This window comes from Ochlerotatus camptorhynchus, unplaced genomic scaffold (genome assembly GCF_037179485.1).
Source record: "Ochlerotatus camptorhynchus isolate MF236.1 unplaced genomic scaffold, CSIRO-AGI_Acam_v1.1 ptg000010l, whole genome shotgun sequence".
Taxonomy (NCBI): Eukaryota; Metazoa; Arthropoda; class Insecta; order Diptera; family Culicidae; genus Ochlerotatus; species Ochlerotatus camptorhynchus.
This window is the reverse complement of record NW_027040502.1, coordinates 3,512,190-3,533,787: the sequence shown is the minus strand read 5'-3', so window position 1 is coordinate 3,533,787 and position 21,598 is coordinate 3,512,190. Positions and strand designations below refer to the sequence as shown.

The 21,598-nt window shown below is 42.9% G+C and overlaps 1 protein-coding gene across 1 annotated transcript in view; it reads right to left on the bottom strand.

The window, feature by feature from the left end:
- The window catches only part of LOC135699958 (synaptic vesicle glycoprotein 2B-like), an 83,583-nt gene that overhangs the window by 26,521 nt on the left and 35,464 nt on the right, over positions 1–21,598 (bottom strand). The window contains exons 3-4 of the mRNA XM_065220283.1: positions 15,951–16,113; positions 15,209–15,390 (exon numbers count right to left, since the gene is read on the bottom strand). Coding sequence (XP_065076355.1) covers positions 15,209–15,390; positions 15,951–16,113 — 345 coding nt within the window. The remainder of the gene's footprint in view (positions 1–15,208; positions 15,391–15,950; positions 16,114–21,598) is intronic.

The following is a 21,598-nucleotide window of genomic DNA, read 5'->3' as shown; positions in this document are numbered from 1 at the left end:
TTGTGTTAAGCTTAAATAAGGCTTGTTCAATCTTTAGATCAGCTAACTTATTGAGGTTGGATTATGGGGGTACAATTCGCTTCATGCACTACTAGTCAACTATATATTCAGCCTGATGTTAATCAGCTTTGTACACCTTAAATCAACCAATAATCAGCTTCTGTTCTTAATGTTCAGCTTGAATTGTTACTTGGGTTTACCGTTCCTTGGATCCACGGTGCTTCGGTGTTTCTGTTGTTAGGGCCAATATCACGCTGTGTGAGTCAGTTACGACTAATATCGGTCGGTTGGCCGGTAGCTTAACCACGTGGAGAATGGCCGCTGCCTCAGCTGAGAACACCGAGCATTGGGTCGGGAGCGATCTGCTCACAAGCAGACCATCTCCGGAGACCCCATTCCCACTCCGCTCCTGGAGAGAGAGCCGTCGGTGTACCCAATTTAATAACCTTGGTAGTGCGCCCCGAGAGTTTCGAAAACTGTCCGGCGTAAAGCCAGCGAGTTGTCTCCTGTCCTGAAGCGGTCCTTGATTCGGCTGTCAATTTTAATCTAGTGCGATTGCCAACTTTTGTCTCCGTGCCAGTGGATCCTGGCCACCGGAGGGAGATCTACGTCGGCGGCCGTTCGGAGGAGTCGGTTCGCCTCGTCGAGGAGAACGATCCTGTTGTTTCCCGACGTTTTAGCGAGAAAGGCAGAGGTTTTGGTAGCAGTAGCTGCGGTGAAAACGAGCCGAAAAGGTAGGATACCGGCTTCAACGCATGCAGCGTCGGCCGGGGTAGAGGGCAGGAGACCGGTTCCAGAATCTGGACGGCTTTCTCGGCGGCAAGGCATGTAAACTCTACACCTTACAGTAGGCGACTGTCGATGATGGCTCTAGCTACGTGGAAGCGGATTTCGCGATTGTTGGACTGGTGGGGGCGGGAGATGGTCTTAATCAGGTTGGACCGACTGCGACAGTCCTTCTTTACTTGTTGGAAGTGCGGCTCAAAGGATAAATTCCGATCGAGGAGCACTCCCTAGACCCTCACGGTGTTTTTGGTCGGTATTGCTTGTTTTTTAATCATGTTGGGCTGTCCGTTGTTGCGATGCCTGGTGGTACATATATGGCAGCGCACGCTCTTGCCGGCGGAAAGCTGGAAACCAACAGAGTCAGCCCATCTGACCACCGAGGAGACTGCCGCTTGAACTCTCAGTTTCGTCCTCTGCAGGGTGGGACCCACCGTTACAATGAGGACGTCATCCGCGTAGACGAAGATGTAAACGTTCTTGGGTAGTTGGTCAAAGACCCTATTCATGGCCACCAGGAATAGGGTGACCACGATCACCGAACCCTGTGGCACTCCGGTTTCCTCACTGAAACTTCCGGATTGCACGTTTCGAACCGAAACCCGAAAAGATCGGTCGGTCAGAAAGTTCCGGCCGAAGTGAAGGATGTGTCCTTTCAGGCCCCAATCAGCAAGCTTCTTCAATACAGCGAGGCTTTCTCTCCAGTTTCTTCAGCGGTCCAGAGTTGGTTGTAGAGGTCGAGAAGTTTCGTTTTGCCTTCGGGTGGAAGGTGCTAAGAAGCAGCGGGTAACCGATTTCGTCCGGTCCAGCCGAGCTCCCGTTGCTCCGACTGAGAGCGAACACGAGTTCTTCCCAGGATAGTGGGCTGTTGATCGGTAGGTCGTCGTTATCTGGAGGAATTCCGAAAGGAGAGAGGGGCGGACTCGCTGTCGGAAGCTTTCGCTGTACTCCGAGATGCCGGATAGTTTGGCGAAGTATTTGCCCAGTTCGTCTGCTACGATGGTTGGATCAGTGACACACGTAAGGTTTTTTGTCAACAAGATCGATCAGCTGGATTCAATTAAGTCCCAAACGGATGCCAATCTTGGTATTTGTATTTGTATTTATTGTATAAATCCATCTGACATCGTGGTCTTAATGAATAGAACTTAACGAAAAAAAAAACTTTAACATGTTGTACAGAAAAAAACAAAATCATTCTGGTCGATTCCGTAGGTGGTTTCGAAAGACGTTGGTAGAGATATTGAAGTCAAACAAGCTGTAATTGTCTTGGAGTCTTCGACTCATCGAATCGATGGGATTGTTGAATCCCTACTGTGTTCGTCTCGTTGGCTGCAATATCTCTTGAGGGTCGTCGATGTTGAGCTGACTCAGCAATGCAGGGCAGTCTATTTCGGAGCGTAAAATTTTGGCTCCTAAGTAAAATTTCGGCTTGGCTGAACTTGCGTCTATCAACTAGCGGTTCAATACCAAGCAGCGCACAGCGGTGCTCGTAGGGTGGTAGTCGTAATGAGTCGGTCCATGGCAAGCCTCGTAGAGCACATCTCACAAATTTCCGCTGCACTGATTCGATTCGTGAAATCCACACAGCATCGTACGGAGACCAGACGGCAGAAGCAAATTCAAGAATTGATCTAACTAGCGAGCAATACAGAGATCGCAAACACAGAGGGTCATCAAATTCGTTCGCCATCTTGAGAATAAATCCAAGTTGACGATTTCCGAATAGTGCATTTTGAATGTGAGTTGATAATCCAGTACCACACCCAAGTCTTTAACATGATCAACCCGATTCAGTACAGTGCCATTGATAGTATAGTCATGTAGGATAGGATTTCCCGTTCTTCGAAAGGATATGATACAGCATTTGGACACACTGACTGCTAGATGATTCAGCACACACCAACTGACAAACAAATCTAGCTGTTGTTGCAATTGACGGCAATCATTGGTGCACCTAACAACCAGGTAGATTTTCAAATTATCTGCGTAGAACATTAGGCAGCAATTCAGAAGAACGAGGGACACATTATTGAAGAACAACGCGAATAACAGCGGCCCAAAGTTGCTCCCTTGCGGCACCCCACATCGAGGAATGAAAGGTGCAGACACGGCTGCTCCAATTTTCACGAACAATTGACGGCCAGTCAAATATGATCTCAGCCAACTACAAATTCTCGAATATGCTCCTAGTCGCTACAGCTTAGCCAACAGAATATCGTGATTAACTGAGTCGAACGCAGCGTTTATGTCAGTGTATATGCTATCGATTTGACCTCCTTGCTCCATTTCACTGATGCAAACCGACGTGTATTCACACAGATTAGTGATGACTGGATGTTGAGGAAAAAATCCATGCTGAGATGTTGAATTGTACGTTTTACAGGCCTGGAACATAACATCATTGAGAATTATCTCAAAGCATTTGGATCCGGCAGGCAATGAAGTTATTCCACGATAGTTCGACTTTACTGCCTTTCTTGAAGATAAGCTGCATGTATGACATCTTCCAAGCGATTGGAAACTGCTGGCTTCGAAGAGAGAGGTTGAATGTAGCTTGCAGAGGTGTAATCAACATGCCACTACATTTTTTCAATATGCACGCAGGAATACCGTCCGGTCCAGGTGATACAGATGATTTCAGCTTCATCAGTGCATTATCCACCATCGTCCGATTAACATCGAAAATATCAATGTCGAATGCGTCCACGGGTAGGGACCTTGTCGCAGTTTCAACATCTTGCAAATCGTGCAACAAATAGTTCGCATTTGGCTTCTGCGGTGGAGGCAGATTGATTTTCCATGCACATGGTAGATGGAAGGCCGCTTTCATTTCGCTTAGTGTTTACAAAATTCCAGAACTGTTTAGGATTTCTTCGCAGATTGTCCTGAACACGTCTTACGTATCTGCCGTACAAGTAACGGTTATAGCTCCGACAGTTGCGACTAGCTCTTGCAAACGCCAGTTTGGTGATGCCATTTTTGCGTGCCGAGAAGCGTTTAAGCATCTTAGATGGAATACGTCGAAGGTACTGTAAGCGAGAATTGGACCAAGCAGGTTTTCTCCGAGATCTTGACAACGGAACACAGAATGTGAAGCAATCGCGCAGTATACTGTTGAAGCAACTAACAGCATCATCTACGTTGCTACACCGACAAACAGTAGACCAATCAACTTGAGAAAGCATAGAGTTGAGTGCGTCATAATCAACTTTACTTAAGTCACGATCATGTTCATCGACCTTCTCAACAAACGGAAAGATTGCTGAACAATACACCGTGAAAACAAGAGCTGGATGATGAGGATCGATATCCTCATCAGTTGAGCGTTCTGTCCAAGTGATTGCGTATCATATTTCGTTGTCTCAACCCTCCAAAAGCAAGGCTGTCCAGAAGAATGCGGCAAGCTTGAGAAAAATTTGATGCAAGAGGATCAGCAAATGCGTAGACGTTGTTCACTGATTTCCAGACGATTCGAGGCTGATTGAAATTCCCGAAAAAGTATAGCAGCAACCCTCAAAAAGCTTAATGCGATTGGCGAGTTTTTTTTTGACAATATTGAGTTGTTTGACAAGAATGGTGGTGGAGTTCTCATCGTCATATCATCAAATTTTAATCCGGAAGTCATTGTCACGAAATCTAAAAAAAATTGAGCATGTGTGGGTGAAAACAATTATAGCTGGTGAAACTCATATCTTCAACACAAATGTCTCAAAATGACAAAATGACAGGTGATCAACGAGCCGAATGACAACGTGTTTGTGCAAACGTCCTCTACCTGTGTTCCTACCCTACCAGCTGTGTGTTGTATTGTATACCTAAGCACTATCAATAAATAGAGTAGTATCAACAATCAATACAAAACTAACGATTTTAAATTGGCTCACCACTTTAGTAGCCTATTGGTCCCAAGCAAACGATTAACGTACCCTATTCTAGTTGACATTCTATTACTACACTATGTTTGTTTTGATTCGCTATGAAAGTTTGACAGATAACATCAGGGGTGTGTGGATTCATGCAGAACATGCAGGGGTGAGTGAAATAGCTTGGGACTGCTTGGGACCGTTGTTCTGGTACTGAGTGAGCCAAAAATAATAATGATTTTCTTCGGGACCCAGTGGTCTTAGAGTTACCTCTATGGTAGTATCTCGAATATATCCGCCATGGCAGGACGGACAAACAAACTGTGTATTTTATTCATACATCCGTAAACACAACTTAGGCTCTGAACCATTTGGTGGATTATTTTAACTTTTGGTTAAAATTTGACAGATGAAAAGTTATCGATTAACCCTGCTATCCGAGCATGGTTATTTCTGACAGACAAGAAGTTAAATTTTGACAACCGTGGCTCGAAAACCGGTCGATCGACAGCACGGGGATTTTCGAACATAGAAAATAACTTTCGAAATGTCACTTTTAACCACGAGTTAAATTTAACTCGGCAAATGGTTCACAGCCTTAGGAAAAGTTCTGTCCGTGCGTGATCACAACGCTATGTCAACAATTAATCGCAAAAATGATATAATTGGCGTTGACGGCGACTCTGTAGCTCTTTACTTCAATGGTAAAATCCATAAGCAAACGTCAGACTGTGCGTGAAACATGGCGGACTTCGTACTATCCTTTCACTTCACTGAAAATTCCCATAAGAAACTGTCAATCTTTGCTAGAAGAGACAATTTTTCGGCGGTGCCGTCAACGCCAATCTTCTTTCCCTTTTTTTCATGACAAACGGCCTTTCCCAATATAGCTGGCTCGGGTAGGTAGAAGGAAACGACTAAATTGTTGGCAAGCAAAGTAACGCCGAGGATGATATACGTGTGTTTATGGGATTTTTTTTTATAATGTCTTTTCTTGATTCCGTTCAAGTTATGTCCTCAATCTTGTACAGTGCGATGCATTCGTTTAGCCGCACTTCAAAAATAGAGCTGTCCGCTTTTTGTTTCAGGGCATGAACTTTTATTACGTATGCCTGTGGTAGTGAGATGCTCAAGATGATGAACATTTCAAATGGTCCTATCTGCTTTGATGGATTCTTTTCATAGACTTTCTCTTTTCATAACTACTGCTATGCAAACAGATTTCGCGCTAATTCTACCACATAGTTTGATAAAGGAGGTTCTTATCTAGCATCCAAAACGTCAAATACAACAGGGGAAGGTTTTGCAGCTGAGTTATTGACGAAAGAGAAAGTCGATGACGAGAGTCGATCAATGCAGATAGGACCTTCTGAAAGGATTATCTAGATTTACAAGCTCTTTGCGACAGCTTCTACCGTTGTAAGTCTGGGGGGGGGGAGGTGACTCTCGAATACGAACAATCGTCGCCTACCTGGTTCCAAACGACAATAAAGCCGTAAGAAGAAGCAAAATTCTTTTTTATTTGTGACTAGCTGAGTGTGCCTGGCCTTGCTTGGGATTCAATATTAGCTTGAGTTTATGCGCCAATTTAAAAAAGCATGCTATATTATACGTACGCCCCCCCTCTAATCTAAGGGGCTACTCCACCTCCACTGCCAAATTTGGTTCCATTTGCTTGATTGGTTCACGAGTTATGCAGAAATTTCTGTTTCATTTGTATGGGAGCCCCCCTTTACATAAGAGGAAGGGTTTCGAACCATCATAAGAACCTTTCCCTGCCCCAAAAACCTCTGCATACAAATTTCACGCCGATCGGTTCAGTAGTTTCCGAGTCTATAAGGGTCAGACAGACAGACAAATTCATTTTTATACATATATATTTGTTACGTGGTTTACAATACAATCTTGCTAATACAAGGCAAGAGGTTAGCCAGAAGGGCTCTTCATCTTTGGTGAAATTTTTGATTTTGTGTTTGTACATGTAGTGTTTTACTGTTGTAATGTTTTACAATTCTCTTCTTGAAAAGAATGTTTGATTTAAATGTTCTAATTTGTTATTCTACCTACTTAACCTAACTTAACTTGACCTAACCTAACGTGCCAGATCCCTGATGATCTGTTGATCGGATCGCCTACAGCAATCTCTGAACCTAGCGATGGAGTCAGCTCTACGTAACTCCAGTGTCTGAAGACCAGCCAGGCGGTGGAACTCAGAGTTTCTAGTCCGAGATGGACTATTGACGATCATTCTCAGGATCTTATTCTGGTTCCTTTGTAATTTGAATGTATTCTATTACGGGAAGGATTATTTGTTTGTAGACAGCAAGCTTATTTTTCAGGGGCAGGGTAGACCACCTGTTGATGAGTGGATACAATGATCTTATCAAGATGTTACACTTGGTTTTGGTTTTGTCAACGTGCTCCCTGAAAATCAGCTTGCTGTCTAATGTTAGGCCTAGGTAGACTACCTCTTTCGACCATCCCACCACTGTGCCGTTAAGGCAGATCTTATTATTCTCCGACGAAACAAGTCTGGGAAATTTGGAGTGTGGAAAGATGATGACCTGGGTCTTTGCCGCGTTGATACGGATCTTCCAGTTGTTGAAATATTCAGACAGGACGTCCAGGCCTCTCTGAAGTTTGGCAGTCAGTGCTCCGATGACCCTAACCTTATAGACGATGCATGTGTCATCTGCGAACAGAGACAACGATCCACCATCAGGGATAGCTGGCATATCGGAGGTGAACAGGTTGAATAGAATGGGGCCAAGGATGCTTCCTTGTGGAACCCCGGCACCGATGTTGAAAGCATCCGATGTGATGCCATTCAGAGAGACTCGGAACGTCCTGTCCGATAGCTAGTTGTCCATTATCTCCACTAGGAATATTGGAAGACCGTACTGCTACAATTTGAATACCAGGCCAGCATGTCAGATGTTTTCAAAACAGACTTGTTCCGTCTGAGATTGTTTGTTACTCGAGTCAGCTGGTGGACGGTCGAACGACCTTTCCGAAAACCAAACTGTTCCTCGAGTAACAAGTTGTTTTCTTCGGCACATGTTAGGAGCCGGTGGTAGACTGCTCTTTCGAACAGTTTTGATAACCCTGAGAGAAGGCTGATTGGTCAATAACTTGAAGGAGAGGACGGATCCTTCCCAGGTTTCCGGATGGGTATAATACTGATGCAAAATTTGAAATTTTCGCTCCACAGTGTTCAAATGGTTGCAAATCGGGCCCCTATTAGCCTTCGAAAGTTTAAACTAATTTGATAAGAAACTGACTTTGCACAAACCATTTGAAGTTTAGATGGAAATTACTATGGGAAAACAAAACTTTTTGTTCATTGTATTCTAGCCTTTTAAAATATTGTACTGTTAACAAATTCTATTGCTATTCTTATGGGAATTTTTATCAGCTACAACTTTGCACAAAATCATTTTTCAGCCAAACGTCATATTAAATAGTTATTAATTGTTTAAGAGATTGATAATCTTATGGCAAGATTAAGCAACTGTATTGTGGGCAACACTGTATTCTGTAGTGTGACATAGTAGCCATGATTTTTGTCCTCTATTCTACGCGCCATAAACACCAATGTTGCCTGCTGAACAGTTGATTGAGCATAATCATAAGACATCAGTGACTTGAATCATTAATAATTTATGTTCCTTAAATTTGATCGAAAATTGGTCTTCAACAAAGTTGTAACTGAGTTAATTTTCAACAAGCTCAACTATAATTTTTTAAAGTAGAGTGAACTGGTGAATTTTGAGATAGATATGAACCGAAGTTATGGTTTTTCCATAGTAATTCCCATATAAACTTCAAATGGTTTGTGCCAAGTCAGTTTCTCACTAAATGAGTTCAAATTTTGAGAGGCTAATCAGGGCCCAATTTGGAACCGTTTGAGCACTGTGGAGCAAAAATTTCAAATTTTGCATCAGTCTAATGGGTATGACTTAAGCTGACTTTCAACACGAGGGGAAGTAACCAAGTCTGAGGCACAGATTAAAAATCAGTGCCAGATGGTTGTAGAATCTGGAACTCAAATGTTTGGGTTCCAGATTCATGATCCAGATTCAGGATGTCGAAACCTGGGGCCTTCATGTATTTAGATGATTTAATATAGACCAACAGTTCGTCAGCCGTAATCTCGGATTCATCGGGAAAGAATCTGATGGAGGTTGGTTGCGTTTTCAGCAACCTCAGCCTCGTGAGGGCTGACGATGTTTTGTCCGAGATTATGGGAGCTGACGAAGTGTTGACCTATCGCGGCAGCTTTCCCTTCAGGAGTTATCAGATGAACCACTGGGTCGCCGGAACGGTCCAGTGGGGTCAGTGGTGGAATGGGTCTTGATTTATTTTTAAGGATTTTCGTTAGTTTCCAGAAGGGCTTAGCACAACCTGGGAGAGAGCCGGTCTTGAAAGCAAAATCCTGATTTCTAAGCTCCACCAACCTGGCTTGGATGGTTTTTGTAAGATCGTTGCAATGGGTCTTCAAGACACGCAAACCAGAACGCTGATATTGCCTTCGGATGGAGTTACGGAGTCTGATGAGATTTTTGGTAATTCTATCAAGGTTCAGAGTATTTCTCACTTCCTCGATGGAACGCAGACACCGGTCAACGTTTTCGGGCGTTTCCGGAAGGATAGACCTAGTCGACATAGTGTTGGAACTGCTCCCAGCTGACACGATGGTAGTTGCGTCGGGAAGATTGGAATCGGTTGACGGATGAGCCTACTTCGGCCACCACCGGATAGTGGTCCGAACTCAGCTCTTGGTGGGTCACAGGTAGCGAGATGTTGTCTCCCATGTTGCTGATGAATATGTCGATGGCGGAGTGTACGCCAGACCGGCTCAACCGGGACGGGAGCGTCTGGCGCTAATATGGTGTAGCGAGCCTCTTGCAAGTCGTTGTTCAGGATTGTGCCGTTTTGGTTGCGTCGACTGTTGCCCCAAGCCTTCAGGTCGCCCACGATTATGTATTTTTTGCGCCGATAGTCTGATGATGTCCCTCCGTAGGTCTGCTGCCGACCCGTCCCAGATGGTGACTTGCTTGGGGCAGTAGGTCGCAATGATGGTGATAGGCCCGACAGAAGTGGATACTTCTACCTCTACAGCTTCGATGATTCTTCTTACAGCAATGGCCACTCCTCCTCCCTCGGAGCTGGTTCGATCAAGTCTTAGAAGCCGAAAGTCAGGTGGGTTTCAGTGATGACGGCAATGTCGACGTTTCGTTCGTTGAGGAAGAGACCGAACTCGATGTTCTTGCTCTTGAGCGAGCAAACATTCCAGTTGGCGATCACGGTCCATAATTGTCGATGAAACGTGATGCAGCAAGAATCTGCTTGGTTCTCTTTCTGCAGGAGCGCTTGATGATGATTGCTTCTTCTTTCCTTTATTTAACGTCGGTCTCTGTTCCGCAATCTAGTGCCAATCACCGACGGACATCGATTGCTATCCATTGACGGCAATCGAATGTGCAGGAAGGCAGCTTCCATACTTGCGTAGGATATCGCACCCATTCAACACACATACATGGGGTGGGACCAACGGCTTTACTTCCCTTCCGAAGGGAGACGTGACCAGAGATTTTTATGCCTCAGAAAAAACCCACCTCGGCTGGGATTGAACTGGGGGTGAGAAAGCAGTCACACTTACCACTACACGATGATTGCTTCTGCCATGATGGTTATGAGTTCTTCTGTTGTGAGCAGCTCTTCGTTTTCGTTTGATGGTGGGGCGTCATCTCGACGCCACAACAGCCCCGGGAGAGGGGACGAAACCGTAGCCGCATAGGACTGACGGCTTGGATTAGCCGAAGGGTTTGGCACCTCAGCAGCCAAATGGATGTTGAGCGGAAGTGGCGGAAGAACCGGAATCGGACGCCGTTGGCTAATGGCGGGAAAATTCTGCTCATTATGTGCTGGAACCTTTTTCCGACCCGGCTGGTTCTGCGGTGAGGCCCTTTTGCGGATTTCCATGAATTCCGCACGCTTCGGACAAGACTTGCTGGTAGCTCGATGTGCTGCACCGCAGTTGGCGCATTGTGGATTGGCGTTCTCCATCCTGTAGCATGCTTCAGGTGCGTAATGCTTGCCACACATTCGTTGCACCGATGAGCCATGTGGCAGGTTTTGGTCCCGTGCCCAAACATGAGGCAGTTTGAGCATTGGGTGACGTTACGGGGGCGAGGTTGGTAGCGTTCCCATGTGGAAAGCGCCCGAATACACTGCAGGTCCTTCAAACACGTTGTGTTTCGCTCGAGGTGGACCAAATACAACTGGTCACGGTACTTACGGGAAGCGTCGTGCCGATTTATCTTGAAGACTTGCGACGGCTTTAGGCCGTTCTTCTTCAGCTCATCCGACATTGCGGCGATTTCCATGTCGGGCAGACCACGTAGGACCACCTTGAGCTTGGTAGCTCTTCGATGGCGTTGTAGTACTTCCTTGATGGTACCATCAGCATGATGCCTTCAGTGCACATGCGCATGGTGTTGAAGTACCTTGCTCGATGTAGAATTTGATGTTCTCCCGAAGCCCGGGCGGAAATCCCTTGATAAAGAAGGGGGGAGGGGGGGGGGTAGTTTCTCCTTTTTCTTTAATTCCGATTCATCAATATTTTGGAGAATGGCGTACCGCTTGTTTGACAGCAGCTTTTTCTATGCCGACTGAGCGTTTGCGGTTTGCTGTGTGGGGCGCTTCCCGGACGAGCTTGTGACCGCATCACCACGCGATGGTTTTCCCATGCTAGGGTCAAACGATGTTTCGCTTAACACCGCGAACACTATCGAACGAAAAAGAATACTCTACACAGAGAGAGAGAGAGAGCGGACCAAACCGGACTGGACTGCTTGACGATCAAGCAGAGAATGACGAAGCCGTAAGCAACGATGGTTTGTTTATGTTTGAAACCAAATTCACATATGGAAAATCAATGAGTGTAAACAGGTGAGGCTGCTTAAATGGATGACGGAGTTTGACGTCACACTCCTTTAACCGTTTAACCTGAGTGGTGCGAAGTGAAATTTTCTTCATGTTGGTAGTGTTGAAATAAACGTTTCATCACCGTCGGTTGGTAGAGAGAAGTGTCAAACGGCTTTTTGTGCAGAGCCGATTCGTGACTTTGTGATTGTTTGTTGACATTGTTCATAGCTGGAGTTTTTACGGAGTGCAATAAAATTCAGAATGAAGTGTTTTGCTCACTTTTGCAATTATAAAGATGGACACGACGAAAAGCGAAGCCTATTCAGGTTTCCCAAGGATTCAGCAGTACGAAAAGAGTGGCTCAGTTTCTGTGAGGTGGATCTCAATTTTCAAATCAAACCCAGTGACCGGTTGTGCAGTATTCATTTTGATAAAAATTGTGTAAAACATCTGAATTCAGTTGCTTATCGTGATAAAAATGCAATCCCTACACTGCGAACATATGATGATGGTCCATTTATCAGTGAAACAATTGACGAAAGTTTATGCTGGATCCTCATTTAATCTCATCCCTGTTTTGCTTCTGTCTGCAAAATAAACTTTTCATTTCAGGGAAGTCAAGAACGAATAAAACCCTGAAACATCATCTACCTGACTTGCAATCAAACATAGTAATTTTTATTTGTATAAATTGTTGCAAATCAGATGCAAATTTAATGTGGCCGATGATATCTATGGAAGTGCTGTCGAAATTCCCTGGGACCTCCAATGGCAACGATTTGACTTCCCTCCAAATCGTGTGAAACTCGAACATGCAAACTCTATAGAACCCCCGTAGAACCTCGCTGGCAGCAACTAAAATATCCACTGAAACCTCTTCTGTCGCGGGAAAAATCTGTTGAAATTTCTAGGAACTTTTGTACTATCATCACAAATCTCTTTAGAACGTTCTCCGAAGTCACAGTCGTTCCTGAGCGAAAAAAAATCGGAGGGGTTTTTTTCAGCGCAGGAGTCTACTTTGGTCCAAAATACGCAATAATACTGTTATTTTTAATTGTTTGAGTCGTTTCGAATCACGTTTTTAAAAAGATCAAAAACATTACTGAAAAATATTTATTTTTTATTTTGGACGATAACAATACTTCTATCTATTTCAACGAACCACAATGATAAAAAAGTGGTTCGATTTGACAGCTCGAAAGTGGTTCGATTTTGAGGTCCGTCTTCGCACCACTCAGCGTTTAACGAAAGAGATGAGAAATTCACTGAGTGTTACATATTTCCATCTCATAGATGGATTTTCAGTAGGCCCATTTGGTAGCACATCCCACCCCTGTTGTCAGTAAGTTGTAGATTTCATTTTGACATATTTTCTGCTTTCGGCACGTTGCAAACGTTTAGGTGCAGTAGATGTTTATCACCATTTTACTTTAAAGTGCTTCATATCTCGCAAAAGTTTGTACTATGTCTGCATTGAAGTAAGTCTCTTCTTTGTTATTTTTGCAGTACATGTTATTAATTTTGATTTTTCCAGATATGGGAATATCAGTATCTGAGTGAAGTTCAGTGCTGGAGCAATAACTATAGTCAATTGACATTGTTGAAAGCACGCAGAGTACAGGAAATATAAATTGTACATCAAACATTCAAACATTATCACGTGAAGTGGTGGAGGAAATGTCAGGATGAGGAAACCGTTGTTACAGAAATCTAGACCAACAATTGTAATAAGCGGAACAACGAAACGCCAACAATGGATTTAAACGCAAATTTGTCGAGAATCAAGAGGAAACTTCCTTTATAGAATAGGTTAATTTGCTTGGGCGAATTTTGAAGCTCGAGAAATTTGCGTTTATTTTAATTATTGGTCTAGAAATGATCTTTTTGTTTTTTGGATTCCATTTTTTTTAAAGAACCACCGAAAAGGTCACGCCGGAATGCTTCAATTTTGTTATTCTCTTTCCCACAATAGAAACTTTAAGCTTCAGTTCACTATCACCAACGTGTCCTATTTTTCTGCCTTTCAACCTGTGCAGTGGCAGAATGGTGAACGAATAAGCTGTCTGCAATAAAAGTGACTGACAACCACAATTGAAAGCCGGTATATCCTTCGGCTCTCACCGTCATTGCATTTTCTTTTGACATTTCTGCCGAAGCCCGGTTAGAAATTTCCATCGGACATTAGACTTTAAGCTTGCATTGATTGCCAATGTAAGGACGTCGTTTAAAACATGTCTAATAAGGAAACGATTTTTTAGAACTATCTTCCTTTTTTCTTTTGAAGATTTAACATTTAACGAGCTTGCTTCATTTCAAACAAACTTAATTTCCGTGATTTTAAATGCATTCTCGAATCACCATTCCCACTCGGGATGCCATGGTCTGTAAGGATCCCATCTCCCGAATACAGGCCGGCAAAGATTGCGTTGGCATTTCGTAACTTCTGGTTCACAGCACCTGCAAAACTGCGCAAAATCTAGGTTTGACCCACGAATAAAAAAAAAACCAATTTTAATCAAAAATGATTCAAAGGAAGGCTGAACCTATTTCCATTTGGCTCCTTCGGCCTTCTTCCGTGCGGTCTGACTCGTCGTGATGGAAGTTGAAAGACGATCGGTGGGCGGATTGCAATTTTGATTTCGATTTCCCCACACCGACACAGATGGACGCACGAACGCGAAAGTCTGATATCCGGAACGTCCAAACTTGTTTGCACTACCGCATTCAAGCCTGGTGAGCCGTGTAGTTTAGAACAGCGCACAATGGGGATTTTAGGAAGAGAAAGGATTAAAATTGGCTGCCGCTGAAATCTCAAATATGCTATGCTATGAAATATTTTTTCGATTACACTAGCGAGCCCTACGGCAAGTACAGGTATACCTCGATATAACGTAACTGTCACTTTTGACTTTCATCGTTGATTTCTAGCTAACAATCATTAAATCAAGCAAAGCAATAACACCATAAGAGATATGAGGTAATCCGGTAATCCTTCATCTATTGGTCATGCCAATTTGAATAATTGAATTGTTATTTGTTAGATATTGACGATGGAAGTCAAAAGTGACAGTTACGTTATTTCGAGGTAAACCTGTACGTATTTTTGCACTGATTTCCCCCCAAACTCCCATATATCAAAGATTTTGTTTAAACGGACTAAATCGTCAATTTTAGCTTAAGTTACCAATTATGATTTAGTAGTCAATAGGTTGACAAACTATTGGGAAATTATAGGAGAATATGGAGTCAAATAAGGGTTGTTAACTTCATTTTGAAAAATAATATTTATGATGCAAAACATGTTCAGAAAATTGTTTACACTAGTTTAAAGACTGAAAATAAAGCAGGTGCAAGTTTTCAGCTCATTTTGCTCTGGTATCCCGTTTCTGAAAAAAATAAAATCGCTTGTTTCTAGAATTTTCGGATCTTTCATGGAATTTTGCGGAGTTATCAGCATAGCTATTTGGATTTGAGGCCGGGGAATTAAGTATCATATGAAAATTCACCGTTCTACGGGAAATTAATCCTCCCAGAATAAAAAAAAACTAACAAAGTAAGCGCGCTAAACTGTCGATATTGTCTCCGAACCCACCGCAAACCAGCCTATAGGCTATAGCTAATAGACTCACCGAATGTTCCGCCGAACAGCGTAAAGCCCCACTCCTGCGGGATGATGATCCAGGCCAACGAGGGCAGTAGGACATTCGCGATGCTGTAGTAGATGCCAACCAGTATCATCACCCGGGATCGATGCTCCAGGCTGTGGAACTCGGACAGATAGGCCATCAGCACGGCGAACGGACCACATATGCTGGAACGGAGAGATTAGGATTTGAATGGAATCTCGGTCATGCAAACACTAAAACGGATTGGAAGTCCTTTTGATTTTTTTCACGCTGTCTGTCTTTCTGCACGGCGAATGAGAGCGACCCAAATATGACTTTAGTTAACTCATAAATCACATAAAGTACAGGAACTCAGCGATGAGTAAATTTGCCTCATGTTTTCCAGGTTTGTCTAGGAAGTCTATTGGTACTACTCCTAGACAGAGTAAAATTTTTCGTAAATTCTGACATTTTCTGGCACAGGAAACCATTAGGTAAATTTGGGTAGTTCTCATTCGCCGTGTGTCTGCTGATGCAGGATTTTTCCACAACAAAGGGAAAACGATGGACGACCTGTAGCGAGTGTGAACGCTGACAGATGCCAGCAAATTTATTCAAATAGTATTTTTCCCCCCACCGTGGTTCGTCCTTTCCAATTCCGCTAGTATTGCATAATATAGAATTTGTACGGAATCATTGCTTCAACCAAGCGAATCCATTCAAATTTTCCAAAACAGTGACAGTGAGGCTTGCATTTCGCACTTACACAAATCCGCCCATGAATTTGAAGATCATAATAGCGACCACGTTCTGGCTGATGGCGCAGAGCACACTGAAGGCCCCGTCGAGGAAGAAGCCGTACACCAGCAGCCGCTTCCGTCCGTACATGTCCGAGAGGAAGCCCCAGAGGAAGGCCGATGAGATCATTCCTGGAATGAAGAGGAAATTAGTTACACAATTAGCAATTAGCTATTTTCTTTTAATTCTACTGCTATTGTATGCTATTGTAAGAAAATAAAATTTGTATATGTATTTGTACTAGTCTACTTTTTTTTTTGAAAAATAAATAAATAAAAGTATCTCTTTCACTTTCACTAATCCAATTATATTATATTATATTGGGGGAGAGGTAGCTCATCGATTCTTCCGGTTCGCCTCCTAGCATCGTGCTATAAGGTACCAGGCGATAACCAGGGTAGTTGATCGATAGCTCGATGACGTATGCAATGGGAAATTCTCATAGCAGGCGTTGACGATGGGACGTTGTCGAGTTGTTGAATAGCAACTATCGTGATAACTCACCAATTACCTGTCGATCTGCCAAATTTGGAAAGACGTCTGCATTGAATTGTCTCATATAATAATATTCCGCCCACTATATCACAAGAAATTGCGAGTAGCTGAGTGGAATGGAGATAAGTTAAGCATTGGGTACAGGACCAAGTCTCCCCTGGGTGGTGCCAAAAGATGAGCGCAATAGAATCATCAAGTTGCCATAAGGCACGGAATGAGACTATTGCATGGCTGGGTAGTCAAAGTCTTCCATTCGTTAGTCATTTCAGGTGGATTAGAACAGGTTTAGGTGGGCGTTGGCCAGATTTGGATTTTTCAGATGTAATCCTGGATAGGACCCTGTCATTGAACGTCGCGTGAAAGTGAAACTTAATGAGGGCCTAAGTTCTTTTTCGTAGTTTTTAGTTTTTGGATTTGAAAGATCGTCGGTTACAGTGGCCTGCTTACTGAGCAGAAACACGCTGTCCCAGGTCCTTACATATCAAAGAGATTTATGGTAAAATCGCTTGTGTATCGTGTATTTTGCGAAACTCGTTGTTGTCGTTGGTTCCGGGTTTGAATGGATACACAAATTTGAGCAACGGTATTATGTGATATGAGGGGCTCGGTGGCCTTAGAGCAACCGTTTTTGCTTACTGAGCAGAACATCATGAGTCTAATCTCAGGCCCATCCACATTCAAGATTCGTCAATCGTTTTATTTGTTAATATGACTACATGGTAATAACAGCAACTCGATGATTAAAAAGGTGCTCGTCTGCCTAGTGGCAAACGTTTTTGCTTACTGAGCAGCAGAGTTGTCCAGGGTGTCCACGATGAAATTGCCACACTATGAAATTGCTCTAACTTTTTAACCGTTGGGTAGAATTTAATGAAAATTTGGGTGGATTTAGTTCATATTGCATTATTTACCTTCCTGCAAGTTTTAAAGTCCTGTGATCAAAACTCGCGGAAATGGAGTCGAAAGAACAGCTCGTGCGTGATAAAATCTTGCGCATTCATCACGAGAACAAGGATCTCTCGCATCGTTCCATCGCTAAAACGTTGGGAATCGCGAATTCCACGGTGTCGCGAGTGATTAAGCGGTTCGAGGAACGGTTGACCACCGATCGGAAGCCCAGAAGTGAAGGAAAAAGTATTCCGTACAACACCAAAAATCACAACCGCGTAGTTGGGGCCTTCAACCGAAATCCGAACGCCTCCGTTAGGGATGTGGCTAAGAAGCTGCACCTAAGCCGAAGTTTTGTCCAGAAGGCCAAAACTAAGGCTGGGCTTCGAACGTTCAAGGTACAAAAGGCCCCTAATCGCGACGAGAAGCAGAACAAGTCCGCCAAAACCCGTGCCAGGAAGTTGTACCTCAACATACTGACGAAAGTTGAATGCTGCATCATGGACGACGAAACATATGTTAAGGCCGACTTCAAACAGATCCCCGGCAACCTGTTTTTCACGGCCAAGGATAAGTTCAGCGTTCCGGAGCATGTCCGCACTCAGAAGATGTCCAAATTTGCGAAGAAATTCCTGGTTTGGCAAGCCATCTGCACGTGCGGGAAGCGGCGTGCACCTTTCGTGACCCAGGACACGATGAACGGACAGGTGTACATAAAAGAGTGCCTCCAGAAGCGGCTGCTTCCTCTCCTGAAGGCCCACAACGTCCCAACAATCTTCTGGCCGGATTTGGCCTCATACCACTACTCCAAGGACGTGCTGAAGTGGTATGCGGACAATAAGGTCAATTTCGTGCCGAAAATGTTCAACCCTCCCAACACTCCGGAGCTCCACCCCATCGAGAAGTACTGGGCGATTATGAAGCAGCACCTTTTTAAACGACCTAAGGTAGTGAAGACAGTCGAGGAACTGAAGAAAGTATGGGTTTACATGCAAAAAACGGTTGATTCACAGGTTGTGCAGAATCTTATGGCCGGGGTTAAGGCCAAGGTGCGGGCATTTGCGTATGGACTGTAAATAAAATACGAGTAAAATGGTAAAATGAAGTTTAATAGTTATTTCTCGATCCCTGAAAATTTGATGGCAATCGGATGAAAACTCGAATTTTGCGAATCAATTTTGTGTGTGGCAATTTCATCGTGGACACCCTTTACTGAGCAGAAGACCGTGGGTTTAGTCCCAAGCTCCTTCGCATTATATGATCGTTAGGACATCAATTCAGCTTATCGTTTACCAAAACGAACCCTGCTGCAAACCCAACCCTCTTATCCAACATCCCAGTGATTCCTCGTGGAAGTGCAGAGGTGTTCTCGGCTTCCATCAAAGCGAGTGTCATGTCAACACAATCCTTCCCATTCCTTTCTTGACCTGTGTTCGGGCGCGGCCGGCGCTGGTATTGCCTAATTTAAGATCACCAGTTTTTACACATTGAGGATGATTGCTAGTCCCAAGCATCGTCTATTGGTTCTCTGTGTAATTACAGCTGATCTGGCAGTAACAGAGTAGCAACCGTGGGCGGTCAATCAAGCTCAAGCTCAAGCTCAAGCTCAAGCTCAAGCTCCAATTATATTATATTATATTATATTATTTATATTATTTCTATATAAGCTGTATCTCAAAATCCTGGCCATATAGAAGGTTACTGTCTTCAGCAAAGTTGTTCAGGTGACCAAGTCCTTTTGGATGGTGGGCATAATGGTTTAGAACTCTCTCACTACGCACCGCTAGTGTGCATGTGAACTTCCTATATAAACTGTATCTCGAGAATGTGGCCATATAGAACGTTACTGTCTTCAGCATAGTTGTTCAGGTGACCAAGTCCTTTCGGATGGTGGTCATATTATTTAAGAACTTTCTCATACGACCATCATCGATTCAAGAAAAAACTGTCAAATACCCTACAATATGGGCATTGCACAGCAACATCTTATATGGACAAGCTTTCCAGAAATAGCATATTAAAAAAGTGCATGTGCACACTAGCGCCGCGTAGTGAGAGAGTTCTTAAATATTATGACCACCATCCGAAAGGACTTGGTCACCTGAACAACTTTGCTCAAGACAGCAACGTCCTATATGGCCAGGTTCTCGAGATACAGTTTATATAGGAAGTTCACATGCACACTAGCGCTGCGTAGTGAGAGAGTTCTAAACTATTATGCCCACCATCCAAAAGGACTTGATCGCCTGAACAACTTTGCTGAAGACAGCCCAAGTAACATTTTAAGTTTTATGTAATACTACAAAGCAACTATAAAACAACATTCATTAAACCCTGGTCAAGGCAATTTTGTCATTAATGCATCCACCAAAACCTTATTAAGACTAGAATATGTCTAGTTGGCCCACCCTGGAGAAGGCTCTGAAGGGTGTATTCTCGAAGCTCTTCAAGATTGATTTACTGCAAAAGGTTGTATGACGAACGCATTGAGAACCATTTGAAATCTACAATAAAAGCTATTTAGCAACAATAAAAAACCTTTCCGAGCCATTTCCCCTAGCCGCATGCTGAATCCACTAGGAAAGCATCAATCAAGATAGAAAAGGATTTATGAATCCGATCTTATCAAAATAATTAAAATTGAAACTGATGGTATAAAAATCTTGTTGAATATCCAAATTTATTACAATAGTTCTCATTAAGTGGTCTAGTTTTAAGTGCCATATTAAATTTTATGTGAAATGTACGTGAAAACATCGAAAAAATTAAGTCCACTCTCGTAAAACGTCGATTTGACTAATTATTTAACATTGAAAAACAAAATATATTCTTCAGATCGAGCTTGGTTGAGACTTTTTTTTTTTATTATTTTCGCATTTAAATGTTTGCTCATTGCTAAATTTACCGAAATATAGTTATATCTAAGAAAACGTTGTTTGAAAATCGAAGATTGTAAAAAACAAGCAAACTAATTGTAACATGGCGGTGGCATAAAAATTGATTTTCATGGGTCATTTGTGATATGTTGTTTTGCTTTCAAGAATTCCTTAACAAATTAATAAGGTTTTAAAATAGCTTTTATGAAGAAAACTTGCAGGCTGAATTGTATTTATCTAAAGCCATTTTGTTTGATCCTAACCCGTTCAGATTTATATCAGCATTTATGGAGGCAAAGTTGCCTGCAAAAAGTTAAACGTCAAAGTTTGTTTATCTTTCGATAGTTGCGCTGAGAGATCCAGGATTCTTCCAGGCGGTTTTCTCCCGATGGCTTGGGAGCAGTTACTCAGATAGTTTGCGATACTGTTTTACAACATTTCGCATTTCGAACAGCTGGAAGCGCAATCGTTCCCGAAAAAGATCCCCTTCTTCCGGAGGGTTACACGGCGAATGAGAACGACACAAATTTGAGTTTAGTTCACTCATAATCGTCAAAAGTGCAGGAACTCAGCGATGAGTAAATTTGCCTCGTGTTTTCCCAGGTTTTTCCAGGATTTTCCAGGGAAAAAATCCCGAATTTGAGAAAAGTAAAGATTGGATTCACTCAGTCTATTGGTACTACTCCGAGACTGAATAAAATTTTCGTCAATTTCCACATTTTCCGGCAGATTTTTTAGGTTTTCCACAGGAAACCATGAGACAAATTTTACTCATCGCTGAGTTCCTGCACTTTTGGCGATTATGAGTGAACTAAACTCAAATTTGTGTTGTTCTCATTCGCCGTGTACAGAAGTGCACCATCCAATGATGCAGAGATGTACAATTGACTGAAATTTTCGAAGTCTTTCCGCGAATAAAATCGCTGCTTTGGATCGGAAACCAGCTGATCTCCGCTAACTAACAGTTTCAGTGGTTTGCTGTCGGTTGTTATTTCGATTGTCATCGCAAGATCTGGAGAAGGCTGGTATGTTTTTTAACTTTAGACAATGTTTTATGAGTTCGAGGGCCCGCTCACTTTACTCTTCTCCGACCGATGGTCAGTCGTTGGTGGTGTGCTGGTTCTTCTAAAGAAGTAAATTTATCTGAAATTGACTTTATTTTTTCATCCTACTTCGAGATTTCCTTGTCATAAATTTGGCATTTATTAACTATGAGGAACCATCTTTTAAGCTCAATTTGTAAACAAAATAATTAGGGAGTTAATAATGCTTTTAAAAAAGGCTTAATAGCAACAATAAATGCTTTTTTCTCTAATGCAAAACCTAATTGTTTTATGGTTGCTTTTATAATGATCGA